The 21,389-nt window shown below is 39.4% G+C and overlaps 1 protein-coding gene across 2 annotated transcripts in view; it reads right to left on the bottom strand.

The window, feature by feature from the left end:
- The window catches only part of ESR1 (estrogen receptor 1), a 174,694-nt gene that overhangs the window by 80,584 nt on the left and 72,721 nt on the right, over positions 1-21,389 (bottom strand). The window contains exon 2 of one of the 2 annotated variants that reach the window (XM_030945035.1): positions 20,075-20,579. In XM_030945035.1, coding sequence (XP_030800895.1) covers positions 20,075-20,502 — 428 coding nt within the window. In that variant the 5' untranslated portion in view covers positions 20,503-20,579. Of the gene's footprint in view, positions 1-20,074; positions 20,580-21,389 lie in introns of those variants that run through there. The other variant, XM_030945036.1, reaches the window with a different exon arrangement.

Below are 21,389 nucleotides of genomic sequence, written 5' to 3' on the forward strand. Positions count from 1 at the left end.
ATTAAATCTTAAGGTGTACTTTAAGGGGCAGACTGCATTTCAAAATGAACTTTTGAAACAAAACACTAGTACAGCCATGTGTGGTCACAACAAAGAAATCTGAGGGCTCTAGGCCACAGGAAAAATAAACCTTTGTGAAATAAAAGACTACTTAAAGTAGTGCTTTGAAGTTCATCAAAGTGCATGCAGACCTCTTGAACCAGCTAGAGAAGAGACAAAAACATCTTCCCAAAGAGATTAGCACCAGGCCATCTCCAAGAAACTATGTACTGGCTGCTTGCAAGAATACAGGAAAAAAAAAAAAAAAAAAAAGACTAGGCAGGGGTGCCAAACCCAAAAACATGATGGACAGCAGAGAAGGAAAGAGGCACTTGGGAAAACCTGACACCTGCTTGTAAAAATGCTTGAGTACTTATCCCAGCAAATGAGGTTTATCTGAAGTTTCTTATTTTTGTCCCAAAACAGTAATCCCTAGGAACAGAGCCTCTGCAGTCCCTTGGATTAACAGTGCACACTTCAGAAGCCAGTGAAAGAAAAAACAAGTTCTTGAACATACAGACCCATTTGTGCTTAAGCCAATTTCATCAAACTAAACTAATAAATACACACATTTAGGGTAAACTTTTTTGGGAAGATTATTTTGGAGTAATTGAAAAAGCCCTGAAGGACAACACAGTCATTGGTCACAAACAGCATGACTTCATGAGAGGAAAGTCCTGCTTTTCAACCTTAATCTCCTTTTATGACAAGGTAACACACCCAGCTGATCAAGGGAAGCCAGCTGATATAATCTTTTCAGATTTTAGTAAAGCTTTAGATACTGTTTCTCACAGTGTCCTTCTGGACACAGTGTCCAGCTCATGGCTGGATAAACTCATAGTGAGATGGGTAAGCAACTGGCTCATGGGTTGGACACAGGGGGTTATAGTGTATGGGGCGACACCAGACTGGTGACCTGTCACTGGTGGGGTTACACAGGGCTCCTGCAGAGAGACCTGAACAAATCAGAGGGCTGTGCAATCACCAGCCTTAGGAAGTTCAACTAGAGGAAGTGCTGGATTCTGCACTTGGGATGGGACAACCCTGTATGTACAGACAGACTGGGAGTGAGATGCTGGAGAGCAGTGCCATGGAAAGGGACCTGGGGGTCCTGGTCAGTGGCAAGTTGAACATGAATCAGCAGTGCCCGGGCAGCCAGGGGAGCCAACCCTGTCCTGAGGGGCATCAGGCACAGCATGGCCAGCCAGGCAAGGGAGGGGATTGTCCTGCTCTGCTCTGGGCTGGGGCAGCCTCATGTCCAGTGCTGGGGGCAGTTCTGGGTGCCACAATATAAGCAGGATATAAAGCTATTAGGATCCAAAGCAGGGTGACCAAGATGGTGAAGGGCTTTGAGGAGAAGCCGTATGAGGAGTGGCTGATGTCACTTGGGTTTGTTCAGCCTGGAGAAGAGGAGACTGAGGGGAGACCTCATTGCAGTCACAGCTTCCTCATGAGGGGAAGAGAAGGGGCAGACACTGATCTCTTCTATATGATAGCCAATGACAGGACCCGAGGGAATGGCCTGAACTTGTTTCAGGGTTTAGTTTAGATTTTAGGAAAATACTCTTGACCCAGAGGATAGATGAGCACTGGAACAGGCTCCCCTGGGAAGTGGTCACACCACCAAGCCTGAGAGAGTTCAAGAAGTGTTTGGACAATGCTCTCAGGCTCATGGTGTGACTCTTGGGGCTGTCCTGTGCAGGGCCAGGAATTCGATGATCCTTGTGGGCTCCTTCCAAGCAAGGATGCTCTATTACTCTATGATTCAGCTGGTACATGTACAAGGAATATGCATCCCAGATATTTAAATGACTTGAAAGTCAAATGCTTTAAAGTGTAACAAGGATAACTGATGGGAAAAAAGCCCATGGCCAATCAAAAGACAGATGAAAAACGTCTAACAGAAGGCAAACAAACAGCCAATCTGAAAGTACCTCATACTGAGCAGTCACTGCATACAAGGACTGCATTTCCCCTGCAGGGATGAGCTGCAAAAATGGTCACAGTACTCAAGAGCAATCAGGCTAACAGAATGCCTGTGCTTTGCAGCTTATTTTATATATTTATATTTATATATCTGCACATACATGCTTCTCTTCCTCTGTTAATAAAAATTACTAACAAATTATGTCAAGTCTCAGCCTTGGACAGCCTGGACCCTAGTAGAAAAATGCAGACCTGTCGCAGACATCTCTTTATGAAAAATCTTTTCTTTAAGATTTTTCCTTCTGAGAAGCTGTGGCCTCAGAACCAGATGTAAACAATAATTATCTGCTGCTGTGGAATGCAACAGGTAGATCCGTGATTGGTCCCCTGTAGATGTTTAAGTCTGGTGACCACTCACAGCAGAGCTGGCTCTTGCTCTCTGTCAGAGCCAGCTCCTTTGTTATCATTCTTGTCTTTTTTATTCTTAGCTTAGCCAGCTTTCTAGAAACCTTTCCTTCTATTTTCTTTTAGTATAGTTATAATGTAATATATATATATATATCATAAATTAATAAATCAAGCCTTCTAAACATAAAGTCAACATTCTCGTCTCTCACCTCACCAAAACCCTTGTGACCACTGTCACACAGACCTTACAGAAGCATGCTTTGGTTTGTCCTTTCAGTCAAAACGGAGGCAAGATGGATACAAAGAAATAAGCTGCCTCACAAAGTCATGGTAGTTTGTGAGGAACCATTGAACCAGCTAAGGTATTTGACTTATACTTGTCCTCTGGAAATTGCTGAATTCAACTTTGCATGCCAAGTCATTCTGTGAATAATAATGAACAGAAAACCATGAGACAAACATGCTAGAGTTTGACATACAGCAGTGGAGTCTGTCAATACCATGTACTCTAGTTCTTAGGTGTGTCCTAGCTTTTTAAGGCCAGATCCTGTTAACACAAGAAATATAAAATATAATTATTGATTACGTATGTCATAGAGGATCTCCAGAAACTGAAAATTACATATACTAGAACTACCATAGAATGACAGAATTTGGGTTGGAAGGGACCTTAAAGATCATCTATTCCCAGCCTTCCTCCATGGACAGGAACACCTTCCACTAGCCAGGCCACTCAGAGCCCTTTCCAGCCTGGTCTTCAACACCTCCAGGGATGGGGAATTCAGAACCATGTAAGAAATAATAAGAAACAGAACCTGAACAGATTGTTATATAAAGGCCACAAAGGAAATCACTTTGGTTGAGACACCCCAACCAAAGTGATTTCCAAAATTATTTGATTTCTCAGATTCTACAGCTCTTCTTTCAAACAAGAGCAACCATAAACATTCAGCCTCTCTCTAAGTAACTCTTGGACATCACCTCTGAAAATTTAGCGTTAGAGGCTACAAAGGCTGTAATTTTTCTTTATGTCCAAAGCACAGAAACTGTGAATTGTTGCCAGACAAGCAGTCTAGCTCTACTTTCATTTCTGTACATAGATGTTGAGGCCCAGAGAAGAAAAGTAATGCTGTTCACCATACAGCCACAAGACTTGAGATGGGAGGAGGCCAGAAAAGGCAGAGTGAAGAAGGAAGGATCCCAACTGTGTGGTCACATTGGTTTACTAATCCAGCCACAGGAATTGTGACCAATAATGCGACAGGGGAAAAAATACTCCTTCAGTGGCAGCTTTCAGTTGATCAGACTAATGGTTACATTACAACAGAATGAAGAGCAGATTGAAAAACTGGATCACGTTCCTTTCCTCATTCCTCTAGATCTTCTCTTTCCTGCAGATCTTTATTCATGTGCAGGTTTCCCAGTGATCAGTACTAACCGAGTAGTAAATGGTAAGCTTTGCATATGCAAATTCTCTAAACTGTCCCAAAGTAGTTAAATTATTTGTTCAGATAATGTTCAAAGATTAATTTCCATATACTGACTATGCAATCAAGAGAAAGCAAATAGAACATGGCTCATGAAAGGTAGGAAATACATTCATGTAGCCAACTGCACATAAGACATGGTTACAACACAGTTTGTTGACATATTTTTGGGGTGACTTATGCAACAATGTGTGAGAAATTAGGTCCATGAGAAATACATAAACTTGCCTCTTGTGTTGGTGATAACTTTGTTTCAATGCATTAAAGAGTCGTATTTCACTTTGGCAAATCCATCTCATCTATTTGTGGCATTTCTTATTCCTCACAGCAACACAGAATAAGTTCAAGTTCTTCACAGGTGCCAGAATACAACACCTCATTAATCTTCTCACTTTTTATTGTTGGTAGACAGTAATTGCTCCCTGCCCTTTAAATTACAAAGGAAGGAAAAAGTCTATTAGACAAATAAATGCAGAATTAAATGTACAGTATTAGGGACACAACAGCCACACTTCCATCATGACATTTAAAAATGTATTACCCATTCACATGGGAGACACCTAATACCTGTCTACTAGACTCCAGGGACCCCTGCTGAATATTCATTTTCCAGATATGCATGCCTATTACAAATTAAGAGGAAAATAATCCATCCAGGTTGGAACTTCTGTTTGTTGCATAATGCTGTTTGATGGCTAACTATTGCAGAAAACTCATCTATTTACTCGCTTCTAGCCAAAATATTGTTGCACACTGCTGAATGTTGGAAGTGGATGTTGCACTATGCTTAGCACAGCAAACCTATTAACCCACCATGGTCCTGCCCAAGCCTTGACAGGAAAGCAGCAGCTCAGTGGAGCTGAAGCTGGCAGCTGATAGCAGTGCATCCCTCCTCAAATCTGTTCTGGGAAGACCAGCAGGATCCTATCCCAGCCCCATAGCCTCTCATGACACAGACCTGCAAGAGCCAGCAGCTATGACAACTTTCACCAAAAACACCTAAAATATTTTGCATTTCCTCACACCTAAATAGTTCCAAGAGCTTCCAACACTCTGTTTCAGACATTAGTCTTCCAAAAAATTACCTGAATAAGCAAGTTAGGAGAAAACACCAGGGTCTCATCTAAGCATACTGTGGTATAAATATGACTAAAATTAATGTTTGATTTTCAAACAGTCCATGTATTCAAAAATATATCTGCATATGGTGAAGTACCAGGTCCTGCACTTGGGTCACAATAATCCCATGCATGGCTACAGGCTTGGGGCAGAGTAGCTCAGCATCTGCTCAGTGGCAGGGACTTGGGGGTGGTGGCTTGGGTGCTTAGGTGGCCAGGAAAGCCAATGGCATCCTGGCCTGTATCAGGAATAGTGTGGGCAGCAGGAATAGGGCAATGATCATCCCACTGACTCGACACTGGTGAGGCCACACCTCCAATCCTGCATCTGGTTATGGGCCGCTCGCTTCAAAAAGGAGCGTGCTGGAGTGAGTCCAGGAAATAGCATAAGTCTCATGAGGAGCAGCTGAGGGAAATGGTGTTATTTATTCTGAGAAGACTCTCTACAACTGCACGAAGGAGGTTGAAGTGAAATGGGGGTCAGTCTCTTCTTCCCTGTCTCAAGTGAAAGGACAAGAGGAAGTGACCCTAAGTTACATCAGTGGAGGTTCCAAGAATATTTTAAAAAATCGCTGAAAAAGTGGTTAGGCATTGGAATAAATTGTCCAAAGAGGTGGTGGAGTCACTGTCTCAAGTGTTCAAGAGGCATCTGGATGTGGCACTTGGGGATATGGTGTTGGAGTGATTATGGTGGTGCTGGGTTGACAGTTGGACTAGATGACCTGGAATGCCTCTTCCAACCTTGATAATTCTGTGATTCTGTGATATCAAAAGTGTTCTATAAGACAAACAGGAAGATATTTCAATTATTACCCATAAGCCTCTGTTCTTTGATTTACTTCTGGTTTGGTTTTAATTTAGTTCTGATTAACAAAAATATTTTGAAATATCAGTAAGTTCTAAAATTGTACTGTCTTTCTTCATTAGTTCAATCTAGCACCACACTGACTTAATTTCACATACATATTTATGTGAATTTACAGATCACAAAGTCAAATAATTCTAAATAATTCTTGTCTATTGTCAAATGCAGAATCCAAAACCAGCTCAAATCAGGTCATGTTGAACAATATAACACATAAAATGGAAAGATAAGCCAGCAGTGCAGAGATTCTGAATGAATATGACTTAACTGTCTCTTCATTCTCCAGCCTCAGCACTGCTCCACAAACCCCAGTGGGAGCTGCCATATGAGACATATTCTTGATTCCTGTTTTCATTTGCTGATAACCCTAGTAACCTTGCTGGAGAACCCTTTGCATTCCTACCCAAGAGCTCAGCTCCCTTCCAGCTGCACCCTCTGGCTCACACATCCCTCAAGAACTGAACAGTGGTGCAAGTGTACACACAGCAGCTGGCTTGGAAAAAAAGTAACCACACATAACTCTGCATCAGGAGCAAAGAGAAGGCTTGCTGCTGCACATGCCAGTAAGTCAGAAGGTGAGACAAAGGCATAGGGAAGGAGAGAGGTGATAAGGGGCAGCTCTGCAAATGCACAAAAATCCACCAAAAACAACAGGCATCAACCCTTAGCTGAGCTTTTAATGTATGAATGGGTACCTGCAGGCAGGTTTTGGTTTATTAAATTTGATTCATATTCAAAACACCTTCTAAAAAATTACTTGGATTCTTTTTTATTTAAAGAGACAGGAGATATTTTTCTGAACCTGTCAGAGTTCACTTAAACCCTTTGATATATGTGTCCAGATGCAAAAGGCTAAAGATCATATTCTCAGAGAAAAAACTGAACTAGCTCAAACTCTTTTTAAGATATTAAGCAACTGTTATTAGTATTTTAAAATAAAAAGTAAAAATAAATTAAATGGCAGTTTCAAGTTTAGCAGCACGATTCGCAAAGCAGTATCTACTTCTGCTTTAAAATTCATCAATTCACCTCAAAAATACTTTGTAACTACAAGGTAGCCTTGCTAAATTAATGAATCACAGTAGTTCAACCTTTTGTTCTGGATATTCTCATCATCCCAAATTCATTTGGGCAAAAATACAGTCGAAATGTTCTTATAGATTATATCCATGCAAAATCATATTTAATAGTAATTACTCCAGTGCAGTGATAATTCCATTCAGTATTAGACTTCAGCTCACAGGATGAAGATTAATATCATCTGAGTATCTGAATCAGTACTGAATTTCAAACCTATCTCGGGACCTCTGATTGCAAGGAGAAATTAATTTTTTACTATATCTTTTGCATCTTGTTCCCTCTACCGAGCAGTTGGGTATATGTCTAATGATAGAAACAGCACCCCACATCTTCAGAACATCCAAGGATTAAACAGACAAAGAAAATAGCTTGAGAGTCATGAGAGTGACAAAATGGAAATCTAAAGAATAAAAGTAGTTCTTCAATTAATTTTTCTCCATGACAATTTTAGTGCAGAACCTAACATGGACCAAAAAAAAAAAAACCCAGAAACAAACAAACAAACAAAACAAAACAAAACAAACCACAACAACACCACCAAAAAAATGCCAAAACACCCCCACACAATTGGACAGCATGCACCAATCACTTCCCAGCTGCAAAAACACCAGTTCTAAACCTTTGTGTAGTGATTTTGAACTAATGATTTATAGTATGCAGTAGATGAAATTTCCCTTCCATTCCTTGACTATGCTGGGACAACTGAGGTTTACAATAAAGCTAGTGATTTTAGATTTATTAAGCACTGAAATCCTTTACTACATTTCCATTAGATACACATTTCTTCTTTTATTTCTAGTTAGCTTATTTTCGTTTGACTAACTTACGTCTGGCATTGCATTTTTCAAGGAGTCTCAGTTCTCACAAAAACAGTTTTTAATATCTCTCACACGTAGAGAGAGTATGTTGCAATGAAAAATCTGGTTTTGAATCTGGGATACAGGATTGGCCACAGGACAGAAGTCTTGTCCTTATTTTTTAAAATTTGTCCTCTGATGTCATCAGAAAAGGATCAAGTAGTTGGCAGGCATGTACCTGAGGAATTTCTCTGGGACAAGGAGAACTTCCCCAAGTAATCTGGTAGCAAATTGACTGTAACAAAGAATATTTCCAGACTTCATCCATTTTAGGTTGCTACATGACACAAACATGGCTCTCATCAGAATTAATGAAATGGTGGTCTTGGGGAACCTGTTCTCATTTATTTCTCACCATGTCTCCCCTGTAATAAACAAGACAAATAATTTTGCTCTTCTCCTCTGGTTTTTTGTTCTGGAATAACCTGGAAGGACCCAGCAGAAGTGGGGCCAGTCTCTTAGGCAATGCAGCTTTCAGGTTTCTTGTCATTTCCAGACAGATACACATTTGTTGACAATAAGTAAATTAAAGATAGAGGAAACAAGGCATTTATGAGTCAGAAAATGGGTCGTACATGAAAACAGCTTAAAGCTATTAAGACTTAAAGCTGCCATTTTAAAAATGATAAAAAAGCTGATACTATCTATGCAACATTTTAAGTCTTCTTGAAAAGGCAGTCTTTGTCCTAAGTAATAGTCTTAAATGCTTTTGAAACAAGAAAGAAAAGGGGAGGGAGGGGGGCTTACAGACAACATTTTATATTTGCTGATGTACAAATTTTTGTACCAAAATACATCCCTCTCTCTGAAGAGTAAGATCTTCACTGCTTTGCTGAAATTAAACCAGTAAAATCCTTCATCTTAAATAAAGAACACAAAGAACTGAAGGTCATATCCAAGAGTTCATAACAAAAGAATATGAACTCCTCGATTCTGTGCAGTCGTCCCTTATCTACCTATAGAATAAATAAATGCAAGGTAGCTGAACATACAATTCCTTATAAGGACTGAAATGGAAATATATTGATGTTCCATTCTTTCTGAGAAGTATGCTGGGTATGTGTGTTTAGCAAGCTTGTAAATAGTTTTTTTTTCCATTTCAGATACTGCATTTAGTAATACCATTGCTAGTTTCCAAACCCACACCCACTGAGTACCTACTCAATATTTTAGTTCTTTTCACCCTTACTCATATGTAGCCTCATGTCCTCTTTCTTAGTGAAGCCTGCTATGGAAAGAGTCCTGTAGATTTTTCATAAATGATTTTCAGTTCATTATTACAGATGGACACTTTAGAGACACACTTTAAATCTTCACAGGGGTCCTGTATGGTAAAACAGCAGTGTCTTTATCTCACATATTAGGACATTAGGCAGAGAGAGGGAGAAATCTATGCACACAAGTTTAGTTCTGGCATGTTTCAGCTTTAGGAAGGCTGCTGTTATGATCTCACTCATAACTTTATTTTCTCTATGCATATGAGAAATACCAAGGCTTTTAAGAATTAAAATAATCAAAATCCAATCAGTTTTTGTGAGTAGCATTTGTTTCAGGAGTGATGGTATCTCACGTGTACAGCACCAACATCGGCCACATTGGGCCTTTGATCTAACCAACATCTGGGCTAATCCATTATTTTCTACCTAAATCTGTAACAGACAGCAACAAAATGCAAGAGTTGCACATATCTGCTGGGAGGAAGCTCCATAACCCCTATTTCTCCCTGTGAGCCTTTTTATTTCTCTATGCTTTGCTAACATACACCTGCTCTGTTTCAGTCATGTTTACTGCGCATTCCCAATCCAAATCACATTGCCAGAGAAAGTTTACATTCCACCATTTCTCTCCAGTTCAGACTTCAGCTTTTTCAGTTCTGGAGGTTCTCCTTCATCCTACTTTTGCAGTTCATCTCAAACTCTTCCAGAAACATCATCTATCTTCTACTACTAGAGCATGCCTTCCTCCTCCGTGTTCTGTCTCACAGCTCACTGCAGCCTGCTACATCACCTCGTCAGAAATTCAAAGTTTCTACCTCACCAGACCCATCAGATTTCTGCACTGGCCCCATCCTGTTCTTCACGGAGACCACCTTTATTTTCTCCTCAGCCCATATTCCCATACTGCAAGATCATTTTTTTTACTGCATTTTGCTGATGTTACTTTTGCCAAACACAGAAGAAAGGCACTAAAAGCACGAGAGAGACCAATTTTCTCAATCCCAGTGAAGTGCAATATGGCTGCACAGAAGAACTATAAGGGGGATGGAAAATGACTGCTAGTCTCAACAGAGTTTCATCAGCAGCTGAAATTTGGCAAGCTCGCAGTAGTATTCATGGGCAATCAATACTGAGGTGAATATCTCACTAACAATAGAGGTGAAGTGAGAAACTGCATCCCTAGCAAGTTAATGACAGATACCAAGCTGGGGTCCAAGGAACATGCAGAGTAGTGGATTTGATGCAGAGTAAAGCTCCCAGTAAGGTGGACCTCAACAGGCTGGACAAATGGTCCAGCAGGAATCTCATGAATTTCAGCACTGGAAAATGCAGAGCAATAGAAACCCCCCTTGCAGAAACACAGCAGGAGCTGGGCTGTACTAATATGAACAGAGCAGAGCTGGTTCCCCTGTCCTTGGCAGTTGTAAAACTGCTTCCAATCTGGGGCTTCCAAGCTGAAGCCAGTCTTTGACAAATGGAGCAAGTCCAGGGACAGCCACAAAGATGAGGAGGGGGCTGGAACAAATGGCATATGAGGAGATGCTGAGGGAACTGGATTTGTTCAGTTTTTCAAATAGAAGACTAAGCAGGATTTATTGCTGTCTTCAACAGCATAATAGGACTCTTTAAAGGAAACAGAGCCAGACTCTTCTTGGAGCACACCATGAAAGGACGAGACACATCCGACACATCTTTGGGCGAAGAATTTTCTCATTATAGATTAGGAAAAGCTTTATCACAGTGAGAGCGGTTCAGCACTGTTACAGATTGCCCTGGGTGGATGTGGAGCCTCCATTCCTGGGCATCCACAAAGCATAGCTGGATCAGGGTCTGAAAAACCTCATCTAGCTTTGAAGTGAGCCCTGCTTTGAGCAAGATGTTGACCAGATAATTTTCAAGCATTTTCACCCATTCAAACTTAACATTACTCTGTGATTCTCATCTCTCAATAAACTGCCCCTGCCCACAGAAATATTTGCATTTGAAACGTCATGCAGCGATGCAATAAAGCAACTTCACACATTTTGTCAGAGAAGGATGCTCTTGCAATCAGGTCATTATGCAATGGAAAGATGGAGCATGTATAGTAGATAAAATTTCATGTAATTTAGCTATCAAATGCAAACAGATTCCCATAGTGAATAGTGAGGTGTTTCAAGAGTTTGTAGCTTAAAACTGAGCAACATTTCTGGGGAAAAATGAAAGAAAAATAATCCTGATTTGACAGCATTCCCCCACTACTAAGTATCAGGTGTATGTATACCTATAATACAATAGTGTCTAGGATGTTCAGCGAAAAGTTTATGGGTTTTTTTCCATGATTATAGCAAAATTTTCTTAAAAAATTACCTGAGACAACCATCTAACATGTAAAACATAAGACAAAACTAAACAATATAAGTAAGCAAAAGAAAGAGGAACCTAGTCAGACTTAACATTAAACAGTGTTACTAGAACTGCCAATAAAATAGAGTTTTATTCCAGGATGTTTAAAATTTCTCTGTAAAATCAGATTTACTTCCACCTCGTTTGGCTTTTTTTATGGTTTAAATCAAGGAAGAAATAGTAACACCTTACAGAGGTGCAATCTGCTTTAAAAATATTTGACTCCTTAAAATGGCATACATCTGGCAGATATTCTTACATTTAACTGATTCTAATATTATTACCATAAACATTCAGCTACATTATTTTATGTGGGTTTCTATCTCACCACCTTTCTCTATGAACATAATTAGAATACTCTCACCACTTCCAGGGTTTGCATGCTTTATCTGTAATTGATATTCCTGTAGATTAAAATTAGGATTATATTTCTCATAGCATGGCAAGAATAAGCTAGCATACTTTTCAACCCATAAATTCTAAATAATCCAAACCACAAAAAGGTATTGCAAGGTAATAAATCTCCTACAGTGGCTCATGTGCTGGCAACATACATGTTTTTCCTTGCTTGTGGTTACCAATATGGCTGAAGGAGAAGTATCATTTTACTGCATGATGGAAGCAAAGAGACAAAGCTGTCCTTTGACATATTAGTTCCCCAAAGGTGACTAGATTTGCTGTGCACTCTCAGCCAGAATATTCCTTGCCATAGCTACAGTGTCCTGAAGATAAGGGTTCTCTCATACGTAGTTTGAAACTGGGATCTCACTGTCAAGTCCAAGCTGTAAATAATAATGAAAGCAGGGAACACTTATGTGAATTAATTTATTTTAGACACCAACTGATACGAGTTATTCAGTAATAACTAGATACTGCTTAATCAAGATGGCCCAGCAAAGGAAATGTTTTAAGAATGTTTACTGGCTCTATAAACTGAAAACGGAGATGACAGGTATTAGTGGCATTTTATTTTTGCCAAAGATCAAGTTTTATAGCATTTTTCTTCAACAGTAAAATTAAATTACAATTTTTTACAGTTAGCACCTTCCAAACTTCCATCTGTTTGCAGATCAACTTGAAGAAGGAAAAAGAGTAAGTTTCTAAACACCAGAATATGTCAACAAAGAGCTGGAATGCACAAAGCTCCACGTGGGGATGGATGTGGAGCCAGCTGAGAACTTATAGGTCAGGATTAAAGGGAGGGCAGGGACAGGTGACATTGTAGTGGAGGTCTGCTACAGGCCACCTTATCAAGAAGGTCCACAGGAGGACCGTAAGGATGATCAGAGGAATGGAACACCCCTCCTCTGAAGAGAGGCTGAGAGAGCTGGGGCTGCTCAGCCTGGAGAAGAGACCTTAGAGCAATATTCCAGTACCTAAAGGGGGCCTGCAAGAAAGCCAGAGAGGAACTTTTAGAAGGGCATGGGGTGACAGGAGAAGGGGGAATGACCTTAAACTGAAAGAGGGTCGGTTTTGACTGGATATTAGGAAGATATTATTCTTTGCTATGAGAGTGGTGAGGCACTGGAACAGGTTATCCAGAGAAGCTGCAAATGCCTCATCCCTGGAAGTGTTCAAGGCAAGATTGGATGGAGCTCAGAGCAACCTGCTCTAGTGAAAGGTGTCCCTGCCCATGCCAGGTGACTTGGAACTAGTCTTCCCTTTCAACCCAAACTTCCATGATCTTTCATTGATTTTTGAATTAATAGATCTCACAAGCCTGAATTACATTTAAAAGAAAAAAGAAAATAAAAGTGGAAGGGAAATAGAAAGAAAGCAGTAGGTATTACACATTCAAATTTTAGCGGAGCTATATGCAAAAACCACAGTGAAGGCTATTTGGAAAGCTATTATGAGTTTCCTAGCCTTGTGATTTAAGATTTGGGGCCTAAATCATGCCACATTTTCTACTACAGCTACTGCTTTCTGCACAGCATCTTCCTAGTGATTTTTATTTATCACGAGCTGAGCCTTTTCCTGTTTTTCAGTAAATTTCCCTTCCTTCTTCTTCCAGCTTTGATGTGCCCTTTGTAGTATCCTATAAAGTTTTATACAGCCATTTTTAGCAGCCCAAATCAATATTGAAGTAGGCTGCAGTGATCAAAGCACTGTTTCTTCACAATAGCAAGTACTAAAAGGGAGAGGAAAGACTGGAAGTAGCAATGAAATTTGCACTGGACATTTGCACAGCAGATTGTTGAGAAACTGGAAAAAATCTTCAATGGAAGAATACAGGTGTTCCCTATATAATCATTTAAAAGTAGTTTCCTTAATTAGGTAGTATGATCAAGGTGAAAAAACCCAACACTGCTCACTCACATGGCTTACGAATGCAAGGTGAAATGCATTGGCATTAAATGCAGCCCGGTGCTGCCTTGATGCTCTCTGGTCTGTCCTCCTCAGAGGGGGAGAAGGTTCTCCCCTGTAGCATTCAACAGTGACCTTGCACTGGTTCTGCTACCTGGCTCCTGGGGAGGTCAGTTCTGGCAGCTGAGAGCACTGTGGGATGTGGAACCAGAATGTGACACATTCCACCCATGCTGCCTAACAAGAGGGGAACTGCACCCTTGAAGAGTTGTAGACAATCCACTGGTGGTTACATGCACAGCTGTTCACTGTTAGTCACCACCTGCTTTTTTTAAGCCCTCTTAGTTACACTTAACTTTTAGCCTTTACTGCTATTTTTCACTTTTACCAATGGTTTTCCATGCAGCCATCTTTTCCTATTTCTTATTTATATAGGTGCTGGCTGTTGTGTCATAGTTAAGACTGCAATGGTTGGAAGACCACTGCAATTGTTATGTACATGTATCAAATAGGATTTACATTTAGGACAGTCATATTTAAGCTCTGTCTTCTGAGGACCATATTCCCTTTTTCTAGTTAAGGGTTAAAATAAAATGCCTAGATCACTCCTGAATTCAATGTTGTTATCAATATCTTATCAAGGAAAAATGTTATCCTGCAGATTTATGATCTTGTCTCTAACAGATATCACTCATGCTTTGATAGTCTTGCACAAGAATATCTTGAGTGAGATGAAGTAAGAAGCCTCCCAGCAACTGGAATCTGAGCTTGGCAGAAAAGCAGAAATGCCTCGCCTTGCCCAGTGTCACACTGATCAGGGTCCCTAATGAGCTGTGGTAAATTATAACCTTTTGCAAGCCACTGGAAAGGCCACTCAGGCTCAGATGTGACTTGATCCTGTACAGCAAATTTTACGAACAGTCCCTGCAGTGAATGCAATGAAAACAGCACTTCAAGTGAGAATGCTGAAGGACAGCATCTCTGCTCTAATCTCTGTTCTGATGCCTGAATAGATAATAGAAAACTCCCTGCAGACAGACCAGGGAGCTCATGATTTGTTTCAGTGTTTCATTGTCAACAATATCAAACCAAAAATTTCCAAAATCTCAATTTTTTATGAAATGTGGATGCACTTCAGCTGCCAGACTATTCTCTTGTGCTTTTTTTGAGCAATGCCTTAGATCTGGTCAGCCTATCTTGTTGGTTTAATAAAAAATGCTGGCATCTGATGTTCACTTTGCAATTGCTGAAGGAACTGATGCCAGCAACTAATGCTTTCCATATCAGAGCAGATATGGCCAGCAGTGTTTGTTGTTTCAATAACCTCAGAGCAAGAGTGATCAAGGCCAGTGACACAGAGTCAATTCCCCATCTCCCTCTCAGGGGGCATAATGCAGTGTCTATGAGAAGGAATATTACAGAGCATGACTGTTTTGGTTCTTTACAGGAAATGTATGGGTGGGATTAATTTCACGTAACTTTGAGTATCACTGGGTATCCATCTTCATCCAATAGATGCCTAAGGAATGGAAAAATGAATACAGACCTAGGTGTCTACATTTGATCAGATGAACCCCATTCACACAGTCTGTCTAAATAAGCATGGGTTTAGACATAAATTTCAAGTCCTGTTGGGAAGGACTTGATATATGAAGCACTTCCTACATCTGTGGTTTATGCAAAAAAAATAAGCTGCTGCAGAAATTAAGTTTTCTTCAATGAGAAGAGAGAACAAGTGAGATCCATCTCCCTGACTTGGCAGAAAGGAGGGTAATGAGGAAGCATAAAATCTCTTTTACCCCTTTCCATCACTGTCTGCCCTCATGCAGGGGCACAAGGAGACACAGATCACGTGCTCCTCAACACTGTGGATTGGTGATTTATGGTGCAAGCACACTTGCAGCATGATCCACATCAGCACGTGCTCCAAGAAGGGCTGCAGAAACACTAAAGTTGGTTTGTACAAGTCCCTCATAATTGTCATGTGTGAGCACCTCAGAACACTTAATGGGCTTATCTTTACAACGTTTCCATGAGATAAGAAACTATCCATGAGATGACTCCATTTTCCTGTCTCTTTTATTACAGTCATCTATTGCTGCAAAATTGTCAGAGTACCAGCACAAGGCCTGAAAACAGGAACACTCCAAGTGTTCAAGAAATTGCCTGAACACTGGAACTGTTCAAGAGAGAACCTCTGAGCAGACTGACGTTTTCGAGAAAAATAAGCAAAAAAAGCAAAGCAAAACACTACATTACATCATACTCCATGTTATGAAATACTTTATGCTACATTTAAAAAAATAAGAAAAGAAAAATCATCTTTGAACTTTGTATTCATTTCAACACTTCTAATTTTAAAATTTGGAAAAAATCTTCTGTATTTAGAACTCAACATGAACAGCTAGAAAAATTCATAATGAATCAGACAAGGTTAACAAAGTTTATGTATTTGGTTACATAACTATTTTTTGGATGGATGGATTTACAAATTACAACAGGAGAGGGATCGATCTACATTTTTAATCTTTCTCAATTTTAGCAAGCATTAAAATTAAAGCTGTGATCATATTGATTAGAACATCAGACTCAATTGCATTATGATAATTGGGGCTAATGCTAAACAAATAACTTTATTACATTAATCTAAACATAGAGCCTGAAGTATTAGAAGATACAAACTAGCCACTAAAAGTGAGGGAGCAATTAATCCTTATTCTGTTTGTACACTGATTTGCCCAGCCTCTGTCCCTCACTACAGACTGACAGACGGTTTTCTCATCAGGAAGTTTTCCCTGGGTTTTTTTTTTTTTGGCCAAATTTGGAACCAGCACCAAAGACAGGCTACAACGGGCCTTAAGTATATGCATGACTTCAGTTCAGATCTGAGGAGTGCAGACTCAGTGGGATGACACACTGGCAGAGCAAAAAGGATGTTCTGCTGTTTCTTGTAGGAATCTACTGAGGTAAATTAGCTACTGAAAGCTTTGGTTTTTCTCTGAGTGGGTCAAATCTTGCTGAAAATATTTGAGAGGAAATAACCAGAAATTACCTGAACTCCAATAGTTAAGAACAAAAAAAAATTTCCATTAATTTACTGTAATAGTCATGAGTACAAGACTTCCTGCAATAATTATCAATCACTAGTCAGCATTTAATAATAAAAAAAACCCAATACTAAAAATTATCAATAAAATTTTTAAAAAATGAAATTTGACACTGTCAGATAAGAAAAAGTATTTTAGTTTGGCTACCTAGAAAAACAGCCACAAGATCAGACATAAAAGAAGTCTATGTATAGACAGCAAAATTTGAGTTAATTAAGCCCTTTTTTCTCCACTCCTCAAAATCTGATGCCTCATGATTTAGAGACACCAGAAGGGACATTAATATATTTATTGCATTCTTTGAAAATCATTATTTTCATGTATCATGTTCTTCAGCTACATATAGAAGCCTACCATTATCTCACAACAAGGGACTAACACTTTTGGAAAAAAGAGTCACTATTTGAAAGACAAAATATAACTTCAGAATTAGCAGACATATAGTTATACACCTATTAATACATATCTGTCTACAGGCAGTATGATTTTGAACACTTACTAGCAAAATCAAAAGACATTAATTTTTTCATTTTGTGACTGAAGATTTTTAACATTTTGTCCAAGTCTTGAACAGAATATCATCTTCAACCTATAATGTTTATTTATTGTCTTAGATATCACTGAATGTATCGCTGAATGCAACACTTGCATGTCAAATTCAGAGTAGACTAGGATGATGCAATGTAAATATTTTTGCCCTAAAAGACAAATAGCACAATTCAGTTGCACAGGAAGGTAAATGAGAATTGCAGAGGAGACTTACTGAGACTAAGGTTACATAACTTTTCATAGAAGCAGGCAGCCATATCACAAACTAATCATGATTCATTATAACATTTTTAGGACTTGTAAGATTTTTTGCCTTTACAACTCCTACTGGTAGGCTGATCCAGAAACTCTCTATTTTGGTAGTTAGACATCTTTCAATCTCCAGCATCAATTTATTCATAGCTAGATTACACTGCCCTATGCTTTTTTTTCTCCCATAACCTAAGTGAAGACAATGAGACTAGCCAAATAAATAAAGAAAATTGGAAGTTTTTTTAAAGAACTTATTCTTAAACCAAATGGCTAGACATTTAAATATTTCCTAGGCAGTGAACACATATTCAAATTATTTTTGACAGACTACTGGTGATTGGGCTCATGCCAAAACACCAGAAGACCTAATGTTTAATGTTGTGAGGGTGAAAACTTCGTAAATACGACCTCACAAAAATGAAAAGCAAAAAAAGCAAAATTTTTTATTAATTTAATTTGAACAGTACCGTGCCTGTTAACAAAAGATAATCATAGCAAGCACTTTGAAACGCATTTCTTATTACCACATAAGATGCATTCCACAGAGTTATGGCTGGAAGGGGCCATTAAATCATTTGTATAACACTGTATGCAGATAAACCTTCTGGCATATCCAAGATCATAAATTCACCTAATTACTGTTGCATTAAGCCTCAGCAATTTCAAAGGGCTAATACACATCCCCAAGCGTGACACACAACCTTGATCAGAAATGTCAAGAAAAGGGGAATACAGCACTGGTCTTACACATTTGCTTAAGCAGTTAAACTAAAAAAGTACCTTAATTTTATTTTGAATGGTCTCATCTCAATTCACAGCTTAAAAATTAAAAGAACACTATTTCCATAGCAACTTCTATGTCTAGGTGATTCTTAGGTTTAAATCCTCCTGCAGTACCATACCTGTATATAGAACATTTTCTGCCTCTGTATTTCAACTTCACAAACTCACTGCTCCACTGTTTACATACATAAGGTTGCTTACACAGTTTTCACCATAGGTTTGCATGGGACACTCACGTAAAAACGCTTTTAATCGAGCACAAAGTGCAGTTTAACTTTCAAGTCACTGGTAATCATTCAAGATCACTATGCTCTGACATGTACTTATTCTTCCAGGAAGTATTGTATTTGGTTGCACTAAAAAGAATTTTGTTTGAATCAATTCAGTTTACAGATCACTGTATTGGACAATTTAACATAACCATTATCTATGATTTCACCTGTCTTTATCCTGCCTGCTCTCCAAAACTGCCCAATCCGTTCCAAAAAAGTGCAATCATTTTGTTTTCTGGGACCAGATTTTACTACCAGATTCTTAGTCTGGCTGAGTTAGACTTCAGAACATACGTTGCTGTTCATGGCAACATGTTATATTGTGCAGATAAGCCTAACAGAGTCTGGCCTTCAATATGGAAAAAATTACTTCCTTTTATTTTTTCAGTTGTTGCACTTCTAACAAACTCACCTGTATCTCTCAAATCAACAGACAATGACAGAGTTCAGAAAAAAAATACATCTGTTCACTTTAATTCACTGAAGCCCAATATAATAAGCACTTGCAAAACTATGCTATAAATACTGCACAAAACGTTAACAGCGTGGGTATAGGTATGTATGATTTTTTTTTAGAAGCCATAATTCTATTAATTTCTGTCACTTCAAGAAAAGATGTAATGTTTTTCACAATTGACAATAAACATTTAAACCATTTGAAAGGGGGAAATTTATTTCCCGCTTTCAACAATACTTTAGTCTTTCTATTCCAAACCAAAAAGAGAAAACATGAACCAAGCTCCTACTGAGGGACAAAAATATTTAAAACCCCGCTGAACAAACCCATCTTTTGAAAAGCAGCGTGCCAGGTTTACAGTTAATATATATTGCTCTCCAATGAAAAATGCATCTTAATATGCACACAGCTCTTTGGATAGCTCAGGAAGGTGGTTACTGACTGAAATACTGTCACTGAGTCAACTCTAACACTTTGATTAGGAAGGATATAGTGCTTCTTAACAACTTCCTATGTAAGCCACTTTTCACACTGCAAAGGAAGACAGCGGAGAAAAATACTCTTACTACCATCTAAGAGCTGAACAAATAGTCACTCACATTGAAAAATGTGTAATGGTGGAAGTCTTTTTAGTATACTTCAGACAGTATTAGAATACATCACAACACTGAGGTCATTTGCCATTCTTTAATCAATTATGATTTCATGTTTTCCCAGGAAATATTTATACTCATTATCTGATGGGTTTTTTACACGGATTTTCAAAATTTACAGCTTACGGTCACAGTGGGCTGTGAATTACAGTTTGTTTTATTCTACGCTATTTCTTATGATCTAGATATCATTGATGATTCAGTTAAATCACACGCTCCTTTGCACAAAAAGCAAATATTAGGGCATAACAGATTTCTGCATTCTAATTTTCTCAGATCATCTGCTTAAATAAGAAAGAAATTAGCATTTACCTGTAGAAGGCTGGAGGAGCAGCTTCCCTCATCCCAAAGCTGCCCTGATCGTTTTCAAGGTAATAGGGTACCTGTTGGCTGTGATGATGGATGAAGGGCGACAGCTGGGGTGCCGTTTGCAAGAACACCACCGGGCTTGGCGGGACACTGTTCAGGGAGTGAAATCCTGCCAGGCTGCTGGACCCAAAAGATTCAGACGTAGGGGCATAACTGAGCGTGGTAGAGCTGTAGACGGGAGCCGTAGTACCAAAATCATAGGTGGCTCCTTCTGGGTAGTTAAAAACTCCTGTCTTGTTGGTCTCCACGTACATGTCGCTGAGCGATCTTTCCAGGGGAATCTTCAGCTGAGGTCTGCTCAGTGTCTCCAGTTCAGTGCCTTGAATCTGGTGCAGCAGGGTAACTCCAGAGGTTTTGGTGTGAAGGGTCATGGTCAGTACTAATGGCAGTGAGCAAGGAGCATATCTGCTTTTACTGTCAACAGCGAGATCAGCAGCTGGCAGTCCACCTAAAAAAAATACCAGAACCTATTCTGAGGCACAGCAGAAATCATAATAAAGCAGCACTACACAGGTATTCCTCTAATCTCGGCAAGGAGGAGGATACAAACAAATGCAGAGTGAGCACTGAAGACGCACATTCTCTCTCTCTTCTTCCCTCCCTCTCCCTCTCTCTAACTTTTAGGAACTCCTCATCTGCGCTAATATGCATTACAAGGTGCTGGCTGCGAGCCAGGAGCCCTTGCCTTGTGCCGACGTTGGTTTAAACATCACTTCAGAAACGATTAGTTCTGGAGTTATACCAAAGAATTGTCCGTCTAAATGTTACTTCATTCTTACTGATCGTTTCATTTTTCACTTCAGGGTACAGTGCTTTGCAGCAACTAACGGGAAAGAACACTTAAACCCAACCAGGAAGACTAGTCCAGTGGTCAGTCAGATTACTGCCTTTTATTTCCTCAGCAGGCTCCAATCTATCTGTGCTTATCTCTCCTCCTGTTTGATTCATTTTCATGTTTGCTAGAAATATGTAATGTGTACATTGTACTGACCCTGGGCAGGACTGTGCTGTAACCGAGATAGGGCAAAGCAGCATATGTGTGTGTGTGCGTGTGTGTGTGTGTGTGCAAGCATGCGTCTGTGTGTCTGTCTCTCTGTGTATGTTTGTGTCTGGGTGTGCAGGGAGCAAGCCCCAGTCAATAAAGCCAGCTAACAAAATTAAAGTGCGCATGATACCCATGCAGAAGAGAAGATTTATAGTATACTTTCATCAGCAACAGCAACTTGCAGTTATTAGAGCACTATAATAACCTTAAAAA

The sequence above is a fragment of the Camarhynchus parvulus genome, chromosome 3 (genome assembly GCF_901933205.1).
Source record: "Camarhynchus parvulus chromosome 3, STF_HiC, whole genome shotgun sequence".
Lineage (NCBI taxonomy): Eukaryota > Metazoa > Chordata > Aves > Passeriformes > Thraupidae > Camarhynchus > Camarhynchus parvulus.